This window comes from Panthera pardus, unplaced genomic scaffold, assembly GCF_024362965.1.
Source record: "Panthera pardus isolate Hobbes unplaced genomic scaffold, ASM2436296v1 HiC_scaffold_16, whole genome shotgun sequence".
Classification (NCBI taxonomy): Eukaryota; Metazoa; Chordata; class Mammalia; order Carnivora; family Felidae; genus Panthera; species Panthera pardus.
Genome location: NW_026526721.1, coordinates 76,138,707 through 76,154,891, shown reverse-complemented (window position 1 = coordinate 76,154,891; position 16,185 = coordinate 76,138,707). Strand labels below are relative to the sequence as shown.

At 34.5% G+C, this 16,185-nt stretch overlaps 1 protein-coding gene across 2 annotated transcripts in view; it reads left to right on the top strand.

Moving 5' to 3' along the window:
• OSTN (osteocrin) overlaps window positions 1-13,488 on the top strand; it is a 42,262-nt gene extending 28,774 nt beyond the window's left edge. The window contains exons 4-6 of one of the 2 annotated variants that reach the window (XM_019463515.2): window positions 9,573-9,669; window positions 10,913-10,949; window positions 13,397-13,488. In XM_019463515.2, the coding sequence (XP_019319060.2) occupies window positions 9,573-9,657 (85 nt within the window). In that variant the 3' untranslated portion in view covers window positions 9,658-9,669; window positions 10,913-10,949; window positions 13,397-13,488. The remainder of the gene's footprint in view (window positions 1-9,572; window positions 9,670-10,912; window positions 10,950-13,396) is intronic. The other variant, XM_019463513.2, reaches the window with a different exon arrangement.
• Window positions 13,489-16,185: the final 2,697 nt, after the last annotated feature.

The window sequence follows — 16,185 nt, the reverse complement described above, 5'->3', positions numbered from 1 at the left end:
ATACACCCATTCCCTGGGATAATACTTCGAAGGTGACATTATGTGTAGTCAGCGCCATCATCATAAATTTAACGGAATCCATTTAAAATTGAGTTACCACTTTGAAATAGAATTCCAAAAGTCATACATCAACTTTCTGCTAAGCAAAGTAGCACCTTCTTCCATCCTCCTAAACATATCCCATTTCTTAAGCCTCAGATTTCCACGTAGAGGACTCTAGTTAAGGAAACACTGGCTTCTTGTCCCCCGCCCCCCCCTTGATCCACAGCTTCCAGAAGAGAAAGTAGCCATTTACCTAATAGGCCAATTTTTGAGGAGGAGTTGAGAATGTTCAGTTAATCCCCTTTCTTCCTGTTTTAACTAGATAACCATGACTAGTTATATAAATGTGTCGGATCCAAGGAGGAAATAAATATAAAGAAGCCCTTTCACAAGCAGGTATAAAGGCACATCCTATATTCAGCTTGATCACTGGTACAAATGACATTTTGAAATCCATGCATTGATCATATCTTTTTTCTCTATTATTTCTGAATGTGGACTCCGGATGTTATGTATTAGCCCCTAAAAGCTACATCATCATTCACTGGTTGTGGTCCTTCATCCTAATATTCTGGAATCTGAATTTAAAAGACCAATTGCCTGTTTTAAACATGACCCTGTGGACGTTGATGATTTCCCTTTTCATTCTTTACAAGGCTTTGCCGAGTCCTTCATTTCAGTCTGTCCTCCCACATCAGGCCTTCCAAGTTTGTATAGTTATATATGTCCCCCTATAATCATTTCTATTTATGTATGTACATATGTAATTTCTAACTCCAATGTAGGGCTCAGACTCATGACCTTGAGATCAAGAGTGGCATGCTTTTCTGACTGAGTCAGCCAGGCACCCCCTCCTATAGTAATTTATTAATCCTATACCTTAATTTTAAATTGTGATAGCCAAGATTGCAGAATTCAGGGGCCACCGTTTGTTTACTGTTTCCACATGCTCTGTAAATTGTCCTGGAACCCCTAAATTGGATGTGATCTCTTGTAGAATGTCAGAGCACTTTAAATCTCACTGTAAGATTTCTGTTGCTATACAGACAAGTTGCCCAAAACATAGCAGCTTAAGACATTCATAAACATTTATGTTCTTGCATAGTTTCTGTGCATCAGAAATATAGAAAAATTTGCCTGAATGCATCTGGTTCAAGGTCTCTCCAAAGGTTACAGTGAAGAAGTTGGCCAGGAATGCAGTCATCTGGAGGCTATACCACGGCTGGATTATCCATTTCCAAAAGGACCCACTCAAGATGGCTGGTGGCAGGAAGTCTTAGTTCCTCACTGGTGGTTGGCAGGAGGCTTTAGTTCATTGCCACATAAACCTTTCTATAGGGCTGAGTGTCCTTAGGAAATGGCAGATGACTTCCCTAGTGTGAGAGCCAACAAAGCAGGGCAGAAGCTATAATATTTTTATGATGTAACTTTGGATGTCACACATTAATCACAATATGCTGTTGGTTACAGAAGTCAACCCTTCTCAGTATGGAAGGAGATGACATTATGGTAGTATTATTGGGGTTCATGTTGGAGCTTGGCTACTATATTCATCTGAACTTTATAATGTAGTAATTTCATTCTATGTTTTACTAATCTAAATTACTGAACTATTTAAAAGAACATCCCCTGTTAGCCACTACTATATCCTTCCTTTTTGCATATTACTCAAAGTTGCTGGAGTGGCATGTACTTCTTTATAGGGCCTAGCATTTTGTTTTGCTTTTAAGATGTACCAGTTAATCAGGGGCACCTGGGTGGCTCAGTCAGTTAAGCATCCAACTTCAGGTCAAGTCATGATCTCGCAGTTAGTGAGTTTGAGCTCTGCGTTGGGCTCTGTGGTGACAACTCACATCCTGGAGCCTGCTTCAGCTTCTTTGCCTCCCTCTCCCTCTCTCTCCCTCTCTCCCAGTCTCTTTCTTTCTGCCCCTTCCCCTCTCACATTCTGTCTCTGCCTCTCTCTCTCTCTCTCTCTCTCACAAATAAACATATAAAAAATAAATAAATAAATAAAAAGATATATCAGCAAATCAGACTGTTGTTTTTAGGGATCATTCTCCACACTCTGATTCTTGTTTCTTTTCTTGAGACTCAAAATCATAAGCAGGATCAGTAAATGCTGTCAACAACTGGGGGGAAATGTTTAAGTTCACATGAAACAACTATTAAAGTCAATGAAGTTCCAGTTCACAAAATAAGCCTTAAAATTTTAAAGCCTTGGTTATCAAATGGAACACACTTTCCTACCATGATGTAATTAAATAACAATAGGATAACCAAAAATGAAGGTGCAAACCTGTTGCTATGAGAATAGCCTTATCTGATCACCAATTTCATGAGAATAGCATTATCTGATCACCAATACAGATATGGAGAGAACAAGAAAAAATTATAGTACAACCTCATTAATGACTGTAGATACAAATTTCTACCAAAAAATTCAGCAAAACAATCCCAGTAATGTATTAAAAAGACAATACAGCATTGTCATGTTGGGTTCATCATAAAAATACAATGTAAGATTGATTTGCTTTGGAAAGACAACTAACACAGTTAATAGGGGTGCCTTGGTGGCTCAGTTAGTTCAGTGACTGCCTCTTGATTTCAGCTCAGGTCATGATCCTGGAGCCATGGGATCAAGCCCCATGTTGGGTTCCACACTGAACATGGAGCCTGCTTAAGATTCATTCTCTTTCTCTTTCTCTCTCTCTCTCTCTCTCAAAACAAACAAACAAACAAACAAAAAATAGTTAACAGATTGAAGAGGGAAAGCCACATCACCCGATAGATGCATGAAAACGCTTAATGAAAGTAAACATCTATTCATGATCAAAATCACTGGTAAACTGATAATAGAAATAGAAGGAAACTTTTTAACCAAGTAAAGGACACCTGTTGAAAAACCTATAGCACATATTTTTATATGGTGTCACAACAACAATTCCAATAAACTATGAAACGTCTTTATAGAGAAAATTAAAAAATTATTGAGAAGGCATGAAAGATAACCTTAGTAAAAGATTTTAGATAGTAAGATTCAATATCATAAAAATTTTAATTCTCTCCAAACTTATTTATACCTTAGATGCAATAAAATTCTAGGTAAAACTGCAAAAGAAATTTCCATGAAACTTAAGCTGAATCTAACACTTATAAATAATTGGTCATGAATAAAAAAAAAATGACCTTTGTTTCCTTCCATAAATAAAAAATAATTTCAAAAACATTAAAAACATAAATGTGAAAGAACTACAAAAAGATTGTAGGATGAAATAGGAGAATACCTTCATAACATTAGAGTGGAGTCATTAATAAAAAGTAAAAATCTTGATAAATTTAAAAACAACATTAAAGATTTTCATAAAAGACACAATAAAGACTAACCACAATTGAGAAAGGATATTTGCATCTGACAAAATCTAATATTCTGAGTAGTTGTAACCCTCCTACAAATCAGTATTTAAAAGAAAAACTAACCAATAGGAAACAGGCAACAGACTTGAACAGACACTTCCAAGAGAAGAAATCCAAATAGCCAATAAACAAATGAAAAGGCAAGAAACTTATTCAAAGGAAGCAAATTAAAACCACAATGAGATATAATTACAAATACATCAGAATGGCAAAACTGAAAGTCTGACAATGCAAGGGTTGGCCTAGATTTGAAACAATAGGAACTGTCATACATGGCTCTTAGGTATGTAAATTGCTATAACAACTTTGGAACAGTCTGGTACTATGTAATATAATTAAGTACAAGCACAGCTGACAATTCTACTTCTAAAAATATACTTAGAGAAATCTTTAAGTGTACATTAAAGTCATCTATAAGAAAATTTTCAGCTGACTAGTACATAATGACAAAAAAGAACATAACTCAATTTTCTGTCTATGATAGAATATCTAAATAAACTGTTTTATATATTAATTAGTGTAATAAAATATTATACAATAGTGAAAATAAACTGCATGTATCAACATGGACAAATATTAAAACACAAAATATTTGCTGAAAGAAGAAGAATTCATATGTTATTTCTTTAAATAAAATTTTAGAACCATCCTCACTAAACAAGAGAGTTTTGAATAATACATACAGATTATAAGGAAAAGCAAGAGAATTATTAGACCAAAATTCAGTCTATAGATTACCTCTGGGACTGAACCATGAAAGATATTCAGTGTGGAAGCAGGAACACTGGGGAATTCAAGGGCCGGTTATATTGTTTCTTAATTTGGTGCCAACAGGAATGTTCATTTTATTTTTCTTTAAACTGAACATAGATAAATTTATAGACTATTTTGTATGTGTGAAGTGATTCGCAATAAAAAGTTTAAATACAAGTTTTCTAACTGCTGTTTTAGAGTGTAAAAAATTTTTCAGAAAGTGAATTATCAAAGAATGTAAATGTTTAAAAAATCCTATTTTATACAGGAAGTATATTTCAATGTGAAGTTTAGGTTGTATTTAAAATGACCAATCCATTCTCTTTGTATTAGTTTGGTAGGTATTTTGTATCCTTAAACTATTTCAGAATCTTTTAGAATGGAAAAAGGTAGATTAGATAAACCATGTCATACCATTATTTTGTCACAAGAGGGACTAGGTAGTCAGAAAGTACAGTTTCCCCTTTGGTCTTAAGAACACTTATTTCACTATCTTACTATTTGTGTTTTACACACTGTTTGTTCCTGTAAGTGTATGTGTCATAGAGTGTAGTACTTGGACATATTTTTCCTATCAGCAAAAATGTTAAGATAAATACTAGCTTGCCATTTTACTTCTAAATGGATGGAGACTGTGTAGAAATTACTTAACTTACTGAGCTATGATCATGTTGTTGGTTTATCTGCTTTATGGGAATAATTGTTTTCATTTGTATTATTGCTAAAAACTGTAACTACTGCATGGTTTTTCATATATATTTCTTTTATTTATTTTTCTTATTTGATTTCAAGGTACATGTGAGCATTTGAAATGTATCCCAAATTTTAGAAAATGAATCAAAGTAATACAGATCTATGGCTAGAACAAAAACATTCTTATACTCTTGGCCAGGGGTTTTCAAACTCTGCTCTAAGCAGCCTTACGTGGTTCTGGAAGCTCTTTCAGGGGCCACCATATATGGAGAAGGGGCACTTCTTTACTGAGAGTGTTCTTCACCTAACATTCTAGGCATTGATCTCTTTTATAAAGCTTTTATTTGTAGAAATGGTAAACTACAAATTGTTTGAAAACCAGTGGGCAGGACTTATGGGAAAGAATAGTAGAATCACTTAAAATGTGTAAAGTGATTTCAGGTGTGTTACCTCATTAGCTTTTTTCAAGTAAAATGTGAGCTTTAACAGCTAATGCATGTCATATTCACCACTCTATCCCCAGTGCAGAGAACAAATACATATGGTTGTGCATAAATCAATAAAATATTATTTTACAAATAAGTATGTTAAATAAATAACCAGGCTGGGAAGATAGACAGAGCAAGAAGTATCTAAATTTTATCAAAAAGGAAAGACAAGCTCAGAATGACAACAGTCTTACAAATGCTCACACCATCAATAAGTAGAAGAATCAAATAGAATCTGAGTCTTTCATGTCCTGGTTGCTAATCAAATCTTGAGAAAAGGATGGAAGGAAAGCATAGGGAATGAGGAAAGAAGGAAGGAAAAAAAATATTTTGCTTCCCACCATTCTACAGCTGCCTCCTATTTGCTTGAGCAGAAAAAGATCAACTGTGGTAAAGAAAGAAAAAAAATCCTCTTTACATTTATTGGACCTTTATTTTTGAAAAAAAAAATGCATTGGTACTATGAACCAATAAATGTTCTGTTCTAATTTATAATGATGCATAGATTGTCATGTTTTCTTTTAAAAAAGCAGAAGCAGGGGCGCCTGGGTGGCTCAGTCAGTTAAGCTTCCAGACCTTGATTTCCACTCAGGTCATGATCTCACTCTTCTTAAGATAGAGCCCCACAATGGACTCCTCTCCCTGCTCATGTGCGACTCTCTCTCTCTCTCTTTCAAAATAAATAAATTTTTAAAAATAAATTAAAAAATTAAAAAGCAGAAGTGTTACTTTTCCTGCCACCATCCATCCCACAGGTGCTCTGGGAGGTCAGTTCACATGTGTGGCACTACTCTTTTTCCCAGCTGTCATTTCCTTCCCCTTCTCAACCAGTCCTCTAAACACCTGGAAGGGGTTGGTTTCTCACTTCCTCTTCTTATTTGTCTGGGACTTCTCCTGACCACTCTCCTTGACCCTGAGATGGCTTCTCTCTTACCCTTTTCCTGGAGTTATGGTGGGGTAGTCAGTAAAAGAACTGAAGGGTTCAAAGAGTAAAAATTGCATCAGTCTAATTGTTTTATATATATATAAACAAATTGCCCTTAGACATAACTCTAAATCAGACAAACATATTCCTATTTTATTGCTATGGTAATGACTTACCTTAAACTTCTGGACTTAAAACAACACAAATTTATTATCTTATAATTCTATAGGTCAGAAGTCCTATACAACAGTCCCCATATGTCATTCTATACCACTTTTCTCTGTCTCCTTTTCAGTTAAGTGTAGCCATATGATTGATTGCTAGCCACTGTGTAGCCTCTCAATCTCTCCCTGATAGCTGCTCTGTGCTCTCTTTTGCCCAATCTGCCAGCTGGATACAGAAGTCAAGAGGTCAGCAGTCCACACTCCTTGGAGACGATAGTGGAGAATTCATTTCCTGCTTATTCAGGTTGTTGGCAGAATTCAGTTCATTTTGGTTGTAGGACTGAGGTTCTCATTTTCTTCTGAGAACTTCTAAAGGTCACAGCATTCCTTGATTCTTGATCCTTTCCTTCATCATCAATGCCAGGAGTGGTGGGTTAAGTCCTTCTCAGTTTGCAGCCCTCTGACCCACTCTTCTTCAATCATCTTCCACTTTTAAGGAGGCTAGACCACATTGGGCCTACCCAGAAAATCCAGAATAATTCTCTCATCTCAAGGTCCTTATTAATCATATCTGCAAAGTCTCTGTTGCTATGTAAGGTGACATAGATTCTGTGGGTTATGGTGTGAACATCTTTGAGGAGGCCTTGTTCTTACTACCACAAGGAAAATAACTGCTTAAAATAAAAGTCTATAAATTTACTTATATGAATAAAACAAAATGGAAAAGAGACATTTTCTTTTTTCAACAGTAATTATTTATAATCACATCAGAATACCTAAAGTACAACTGATATACATAATTTCCCTATGATGCTTTATCATTAATTTTATGCTAATTTGACAGATAACATGTTTCCTCATTGATTATCAAGTCAAAAAATACGTAGCCAATGTAGTGTCAAGAAATCCAGAAGTACAAATGATAGACACCTCTTAAGAAGGTATGTTTAAAAATATTTTTTAATGTTTATTATTTTTGAGAGAGAATGAGTGGGGAGGAGGCAGAGGGAGGGAGACACAGAATCTGAAGCAGGCTCCAGGCTCTGAGCTGCCAGCACAGATCCTGACGTGGGGTTGGAACTCACGAACTGTGAGATCATAACGTGATCTGAAGTCGAACACTAAACCAACTGAGCCACCCAGGAGTCCCTTAAGAAGGTATGTTTTTTAGAAATCTGAAGAATAGAGGCAGAGGTATGTCTAGGTTAAGGATAAGCACTAAATATGTTTTTTTCAGCTTTCTCCCCACTGAGCAAACTGTTGTTTAGCAGACAGCCTTATAAAGATCATACAAACAATGCTACCTGCATTGACTAGCAAAACTAAGGGCCAACTTGGAAATGAAGATGAATGTTAATCAACAGAAAAGAAGGCTGAATTAGGTAAAAACAAAACAAAAAAAAACCCATAACATGGCCTCATTCTTACAATATCATTTGAGAATAGGGCCATATCAGGTTCAATGTCCATTTTTATCATCTTTGTCTACACAGTACAAAGCATAGTACCTGGCTTCTACAAAGCATTAGGTAAATATTAATTACCACCAAATTTATTGTTTTAATTACAATCAAGCAGTGTTTATACAATGTTTTATATGTAAGACACAGCAATAAAAATCCCCTGTGTTTCCATTATTCTCTATACTTTTCAGAGTTTTTAAATAAATTATTTACTTAATAGTGATATGAGGAATGCTGATAAGGTAAAAATTTGGCATCAATAAAAATGAGAGATTTTTCTTCTGCTTATTTTTATTAAATCATTACCTATCTGTGAGTACTTAGTTATAGGTTTTCGAAAGCAAAGGCTGTGTCTGATTTATCAATCCCAAGACAGCCACAAAAATAACCTTATATATAGTAGTTACATGATCAATGATAATAGGAATAAATAATAGATATTGAAATTTTCATTAATTTTTGGTGTTTAAATTGTGTAGTATATACTGACAATATAATGCAAATAATTAGAATAGAAGCTGTTCAAAATGTTCTGAACAAATCTTTTTAACCCTTTAAGCTGTTGAAAATTGGTTAAGTTGTCTCTATCTTCATTAGGAAAACTTCTCACAGCTCCATGGCCAGTGAAAGTCATGTACTGAGCATTCTGAGACCTCCCCATTAGGATTTTGATTTGATAGAACTAAAGCATGGCAATAACAAATCAAATTAAGATGTTTCTTCTTTCTAAAGAGAGAATTGATAGAACGTACAAGCTAGAAGCTCTCTTGTAGGATTTTTAAACTTTATTTTAAATTTTTTATCTATTTATTTATTTATATTAATATGTATTTTTGGAGAGACAGAGTGTGAGTGGGGAAGGGACAGAGAGAGGGAGAGGGAGACACAGAATCTGAAACAGGCTCCAGGCTCTGAGCTGTCAGCACAGAGCCCGATACAGGGCTCAAACTTGGGAACGGCAAGATCATGCCCTAGGCTGAAGTCGGACACTTAAGCAACTGAGCCACCCAGGTGCCCCTAAACTTTATTGTAATAATGAAGCTTTTTTTTTTTTTCAAACAGTATTTGGCACAGAGACTATGTAACAGACATAGACCATTGTGTACCAAGTGTCTCTGGGTAAAATCTGAGGGAAGACAACAGAGATGCACTTCACATTCAATGTTGGCATCAGCACTTTTTCCTCTCCCACTACCATTTTTCCCTTGAAGAACCATTTTGAGGCAGAGATTGGGGAAAACCACTGACAAGACTTCAATCTTCTTCTATTATCAAATGAATACTCCAAGATTTGAAGAGAGGAAGGGACTTACCCAAGCTAACCACCTAGCAAATTGATATGCTAATAAGACCCAACTCTCAACTGCACTGTTTGGTTTGGATAAGTCATTTAATTTCTCTAAGCTTCTGATTCCTCAGATGTGACATGGAGGTAGTTATACCCACTTTAACAGATGTTGAAAGGATAAGAGATAGTGTCTGGCATATAGTGGGCACTGATGAAAGGTAACTATTATATGTATGCCCACTCCCAAAGACAGTGCCCAGATCTGCAAGAAATAAAGGAGCAAAAGTCATTAATTAATAACTTGGACTTCAGCTTAGAAATGTTCTACGTGGTTTATTACAGGAAAGTAGTAGATCATCCAAAAAGGCGATTTGGTATCCCTGTGGATCGGATTGGTGGAAACCGTCTCTCAAATTCCAGAGGCTAATTGATTCCAACTGTGAGTACCATTTGACAAAGTAACAATATATGCAGGCTTCTGATTAATGTTTTGCCATGGGCTAACTGATTCAGTTGATTTATAAATTGCCCTTTTGATTTCCTAGGTTATAAAATAACTTTTTCAACATTTCTGTACTCAATAATATATTGATGCTAAATAACTTAAATGACATTAAAGAAGCAAAAGAATGTCCGAGATATATTTCACCATAAAAAAGATTCAGTTATTCTCCCAGATTCTTATATAACTATTGAGTATTAATATGTGAACAATGGTTAAAATTCTAATTGATGTAATAAATCACCTTCACATGTACATAACTGTGTGCTAATCCCTCTATTATGAAGAAGACACATTTCAGTGACACACACCATTTTGTTGCCGATAACTACATTCCCAGAATTATGATAACATGGAACATAGGAGAGCGAATGATGTAGCAGAAAGAGTATAGGCACGGAATCAGAACACCTAATCAAAATCCTGGTTCTGTCACTCATTCATTATCTTGTTTCCATGAAAATACCTTATTTCTCTATGTCTTGTACACGTAGATAATAACACGGTGATTGTATTGTGATACATAGTGTGGTATTGTGAATGTTAAATCAGATGCATATAGTAGTCTAGAATGTATTGGACACATAGTACATGCAAGTGATAACATCTTAGATTATAGTTCTGAAAATTTACTCTGCACTAGACCCTATACTTAGTGCTGTCCACACATAGCTTCATTTAGTCATCATGTTCCATAAAGTAGGTCCTATTACTCTCTCCAGTGCCTTGAGAAACAGTGCAATATAAGGGGTAAAACTGCCAGCTCGAGAGGTCAGTTTTGTAGTCAAATCCTAATTCATCTATCTGTTAGCTGTGGGATCTTGTTGAAATTCTGAAATCCCCCTCCGTAAAATGAGGATAATAATAAGTTCTATCACATTACATAGTGCAGAGGACTAAATCTGATATACAATATACATTTAGAATAGTGTCTGACATGTAGTAGTCAATAATAATAATAACAATTATTATTATTATTTTATTATACAAATAAGTAAAAAGCTTAGATATATTAATTAATTCACAGTGCCGTATAGCTAGTAAGCGATGTAAGTAGAATTCAAATCCAGAAAACTTAAATTCTAAGCTTATATTTTACTAAGTATATTTAGCCATACATATTATATGTTTTAAACAGTAAATGTTAAACATAAAATCTAGGCAATATGTTTTTTCCCAGGAAAGGCTACAGAGAATGCATCCTCTCTCCCAAGCAGGTAAGACAACCTGGAACTGTTTTGACAATTTCAAGCTACAGAAGAGAAAACTCTGCTTTTTATTTCTCTCAAGATGATGCTTAAACCAAATCTGCAAAGTCCCCAAGAGCATCACATTAGCCCTGAACCTCTCAACTTGAATCATGCCTGTTTTTTCTCTTTGTCAAATGCCCTAAACCACAATGAGAAGTCAATATTTTACTTCAACTTTCTTATTCTCAGAATGACTTAGTTAAAAGAATCTTTTTTTGTCCACAGAGCTCTTGATCAATGAAGTTATGAAGTTACTGAATGTCCACAAATACTGGGGGGGGGGGGGGTGCTTAATGAATACTGTGACGAACAGTGCGTTTTGAGCAGTAGCATCTTCAAAACATAGATCAGACTTTCTTTACATCTAGAGATATACCAAGTATGGTCACTCTTTAAGATTGTTAAAAATCACCACCTTATATCTGAGAAAGATCTAACTAATTGCTATTACAAACCAAGTAACTCCTTGAAGTCAGGATCACAATCCTCCAGTTTCTTGGTGTATTGATAACATTTTGACACTGAGATTAAAACTTTGATCAGTTTCCACCTGTTCTCTATCACCTTGGACATCCCATTTGGTATCTCTGAATTAAGCCAAAACAGGTTATGATAAGAAAAAAATCATTCAGGAAACTCATTTCCATATAATTTAATATGAAGTTTTAGACCATATAAACTCCAGAGAGCTACTAAACTATCAAAAGGTAGTTGAATTAATATAATGTCTCCCGAATCACTATGGGTGAAATCCAAATTAATATATTATGTCCTTCATTTAGTAGGCTTTGTTGAGTATCATGAAAATCACTGTCCTTGTTATTAAAGTTTCACGATGGTATATCACAGAAGAATAGGTTTAGAATAAAACTTAACATCATATATTTTCTTTTTCTCTTTAGTCAATCATTGCAAGTGCACCTGCTCAACCATTAGGTTTCTATTTATTATTTCCTGCCACGATCACCAGGATTTCTCAGATGCTTTTTTACTTCCTCATGTGAAGTTTTATGTTTTATGGTTTATGAATAATAAAAAACATAAAAATAGATTTCTAATTTCCATTTAACTTTTCAAAACAATTTTTGGTATACTATTTCTTATTGGTACAATATTTTTTTGGATTAAGTACTAAGAGATTCAAGAATATAAGGTCTATTTTAATCCAATCCTTTTGTTTTGTTTTGTTTTTAACAAATGAGGACATTGGGTCTGTGAGAGGAAATTGATTTGCTCAAAATTGTACAGGCTCTCAGAGCAACGTCCAGGACTCAGGTCTCTAGACTTCTAGACCAAAGTTCTCCTCATCACCTATAAGGTCCTCAGGGTATAATTGTCATTGTTGGATGCAATTTCTCTGGTTATACATTTCTAAAACAAACAGAAGCAGTATGTCTGACTGTGAAAATCTTTGTTCCGCTTCTGTAGGAGTTAATGTAGGCTCTTTTAGACCAGGTTTATTTGTGGGTTTTCACCTTCTGGGTTTCACTGTAAGTGTTCACACTAAAAGTGAAACTGGTTCTAATTGTGGAAGTTTTGCTTATTATTTTGAGTTTAGGTCTAGATACAGCTGCTTTATGTTACCTAGTTTGCAGAACAAATGCTAACCTCTTCTCTGCTATATTTTGGAAAGGAAGATAATCTGGTATTTGCACAATGTCTTCCTCAAGTCATTAACATATTGGACCAAAATTTTGAGTTTTGAGTTTTTTATAGCCTTCTGCTCTAAACAACTTAAATTCAGAGAGGTGTTTTTTCTAAATGCAGTTAGCAAGTTCTAGGCCATTGAAATCAGGATGCCTTCCTGATCAAATTTGGTAGAAATAAGACTATTGATTATGCTACCCCTTGCTGCCATATGCACTAAGACTTTTAAGAATGTAAGGCACATGTTGCTTTATTATACTGACAATTTTTTTTATTTTAAAACAATTTTGACACACTATCATTCAAATATACTGACAGAACTCTCAAAGAGCAGAAATGCCGTGTTTAAATTCCAGTATTATGATTGTTCCCCTTTGAGCAAAATATACAACAATTATCAATATGTTATCATAGCAATAAACAGGAAGTAGTAGTCAGATTTTCTTTATCTTTCTTATATATGTCATGGCAACATCCTTGAACCAAGATTGAAAATGGAAAAGAAATAGAATAGAGCAGGTACCCAAAGAAAGGAACTGTGGCTTGAGAATAAGCACCTAGTTTATACGTTGAAGATATTCTTCTTAATGCATTTTGATCTGTAATTATAATTTTGTGTTATTGTCTTTGCAATAAAAATATGTCCTAGAAATAAAAGGTATAATGAAACATCATGTAGTTTTAGTTCTTCTCAAGCGAAGTTGATGGTATTCCCCTTATCTATGGAGTTCTCGTAGCTTTAACAATTTCAACTTTTGTTTTTGCAGACACAACTTCCCTGGGTGAAATCACAGAAACATGGAAGATGCTTCAGTGAAGTTCTTTACACTCCTTAATGATTAAACTTTTAAGGAACTGATCTTCTGCAAATCCTTTCCACAGTTTGAACTTCAGTCCATCACATCACAGTATTGTTACAGATTTAATTAAATTATGCAGACCACTTCAATGTATGGATATTTTTAAAATATACATTTTAGCTAACGGGAATGGTTACCTAGCCCCAAACTTTACTTTTCTAAGAAACAATGAAAAAACACAATACAGTGACATACTTTCTATATTCCCACTTACATTTATCCAGTTGAAGAATAATAACTGAAGACTGATTTGTTTCTGTAAAACTTAGGTAGGATCTATTTGTTCATTATTGAGGAACATGGAAAGACAATATTGTATATGTTCTGTTAAATATTTTTTCTTCTCTTTTATCCTTTTCCTGGGAGCCTCTTTGGAAATGATAATGAGATTAGGCTTCTCTTAATGTATTCAAATTACAGTCAGTTTCAACCAAATAAAGCACAGCCTCAGTTCCAGAAATAAAAGAAGATGTGTAAGCAAGGAAAAAAAACAAAAAAACAAAAAAACAGTAATTAAGCCCATCAATTTTATTATTCCAAAGAACTGAAAAAAAAATACCTGCAGGTCAGGGCATATTGACAGAATTAGGAAGTGAAGGATATTAATCATTTATCAGGTTTGGACATCTCATGGTGCCTAACCACTTTCTCTAAATTACAACTGGTAGGAGGCGCCTGGGTGGCACAGTCGGTTAAGCGTCAGACTTTGGCTCAGGTCATGATCTTGCGGTCTGGGAGGTCATGATCTCGTGGTCTGTGAGTTCCAGCCCCACACTGGGCTCTGTGCTGATAGCTCAGAGCCTGGAGCCTGCTGTGGATTCTGTGTCTCCCTCTCTCTCTTCCCTACCCCACTCATGCTCTCTCGGTTTCTCAAAAATAAATAAACATTAAAAAACTGTTTAGTTACAACTGGTAGTTAATTAAGAGTAGCAGTGGCTGATTATGAGGAGAACAACCACACAGGAGTAACAGAGGAAGAAAGTATGGAAGAAGACTAGGAATCATCAAAAAGTAAACCACTGGACCAGTCTGGGGCTTATTAAGTACACATAATTTTAACACAGTACAATAAACAATCTTTTTGATGCTACTGACTTGCCTAAGAAACTGTTTGACTGGTTTAATATACTGTGTTTAAAAAGGCATTGAAAAGTATAATGTGTTTAAGAATGATTTTTTTTAATGATTCAAATTATTTTTAATTGATCTATCGAAGTATAAAGTTTGATACTCTGGAACGCTCAGTTCTCAACAATAGCTACAATATTACTACAACTTAGGTACATAAGCCAGTGGTACATTGGGTATGCTTTTAAAACACAAAGACAACTTATTTCTTGAACCAGAGAGTAGCAGAAGTTTGTAAAACCTCTGGAAAACTTCTTTAAACCCTAGCAATCACTGTCAGATGGACATGATATATGGGAGGAGAAAAGTTTGATGAATAGGGCAGAGTTTTATTTTAGAATATAAAGGAAGAATGTTATGAGAAGGTGTATTCATATTACAAGAGGTGAGAAATGGATAGCTGTTAATTTTAACTAAAATTGAATAAACATATGATCCAAAGAATACAATCAAAGACACACAGAAATGAACATATGCACTTAGAACATGGATGGCTTTGTATTCTTAGTTTAGGGAAAATTTCTTCAACTGCTGAAAGTCTTCAAATTTTAGAAAAATACAGTAAATGAATGATTTTGTTAATTGTGATAGATGGGCTATAGCAAGGAGAAATGAATTTTGAGAGAGCTAACCGATTCTGTTTTCAGAAGCTTGCATTAGAAAGTTAGCAGTGGTACATGGAAAATATCCTGTAGGACTTTCTATTTGAAATAATTATTGAAGAAGAAGTTAAAATGTTTCTTGCCAGCTTTCTTCAACCTTCTGTTCAATTTTAGGAATGTGTTCTATTCCTTGGAGGTTCTTTCTTCCCTTTTTCTCCCATTTGGTTATCTGTAAGCTTCTAATCCACTTGGATGCTGCTGCTTCATGCATTGACAAAAGGTATTAAAGCCTACTTTAGCCTAAAATTTTCTCATGGTGAAGGTTTAAAGTCGAAATAAACAAATTGATTTCCTATCACCTATATTTTTTAATGCAAAGTTATGCTTATGGCATTCCATTTAATTAAAGTCAGAGGTCACAATGTATGAATTTATACTCTATTCTGATGTGTAATAATGCATTTATCTCATAATATAATATATATACAAGACTTTAATGAACAAAAAGAGAAAAATGTTTTCTCCACTTACAACTATTTTGTTTCATGTTATTTCCACCACTACTTTATACAAAGTAGAAAATAAATCAACAGTACACCAGTTCGAAATAGGGCATTCTTTTAACATAGCAGGAAATTAAAACATGATTTCTGTTCAGAATATGATGAGTCATCTCATTCATTTGTGAAGCTTCATAGAGCAAACTGTGAATATGGATTTCTGTGTTCTGTCATCAATTACATAAACAATTTTTTATGAGGGATGTTTTATGATGCCGCATCATCTTAAAATTTACTCACACTACAGAAAGTCTAACAAATTCCACCTTTAATCTACAGATAGCTTTAGGGATTAAATTTCTTAAAGCAAACTATTAAAATATAACTTAATGGATTCTCCTAAAAGGAAGAAGTAGCAAAAAACCTTTCTGTGTGACCTTACTCCTAAAGATTCAAACTGCCTGCA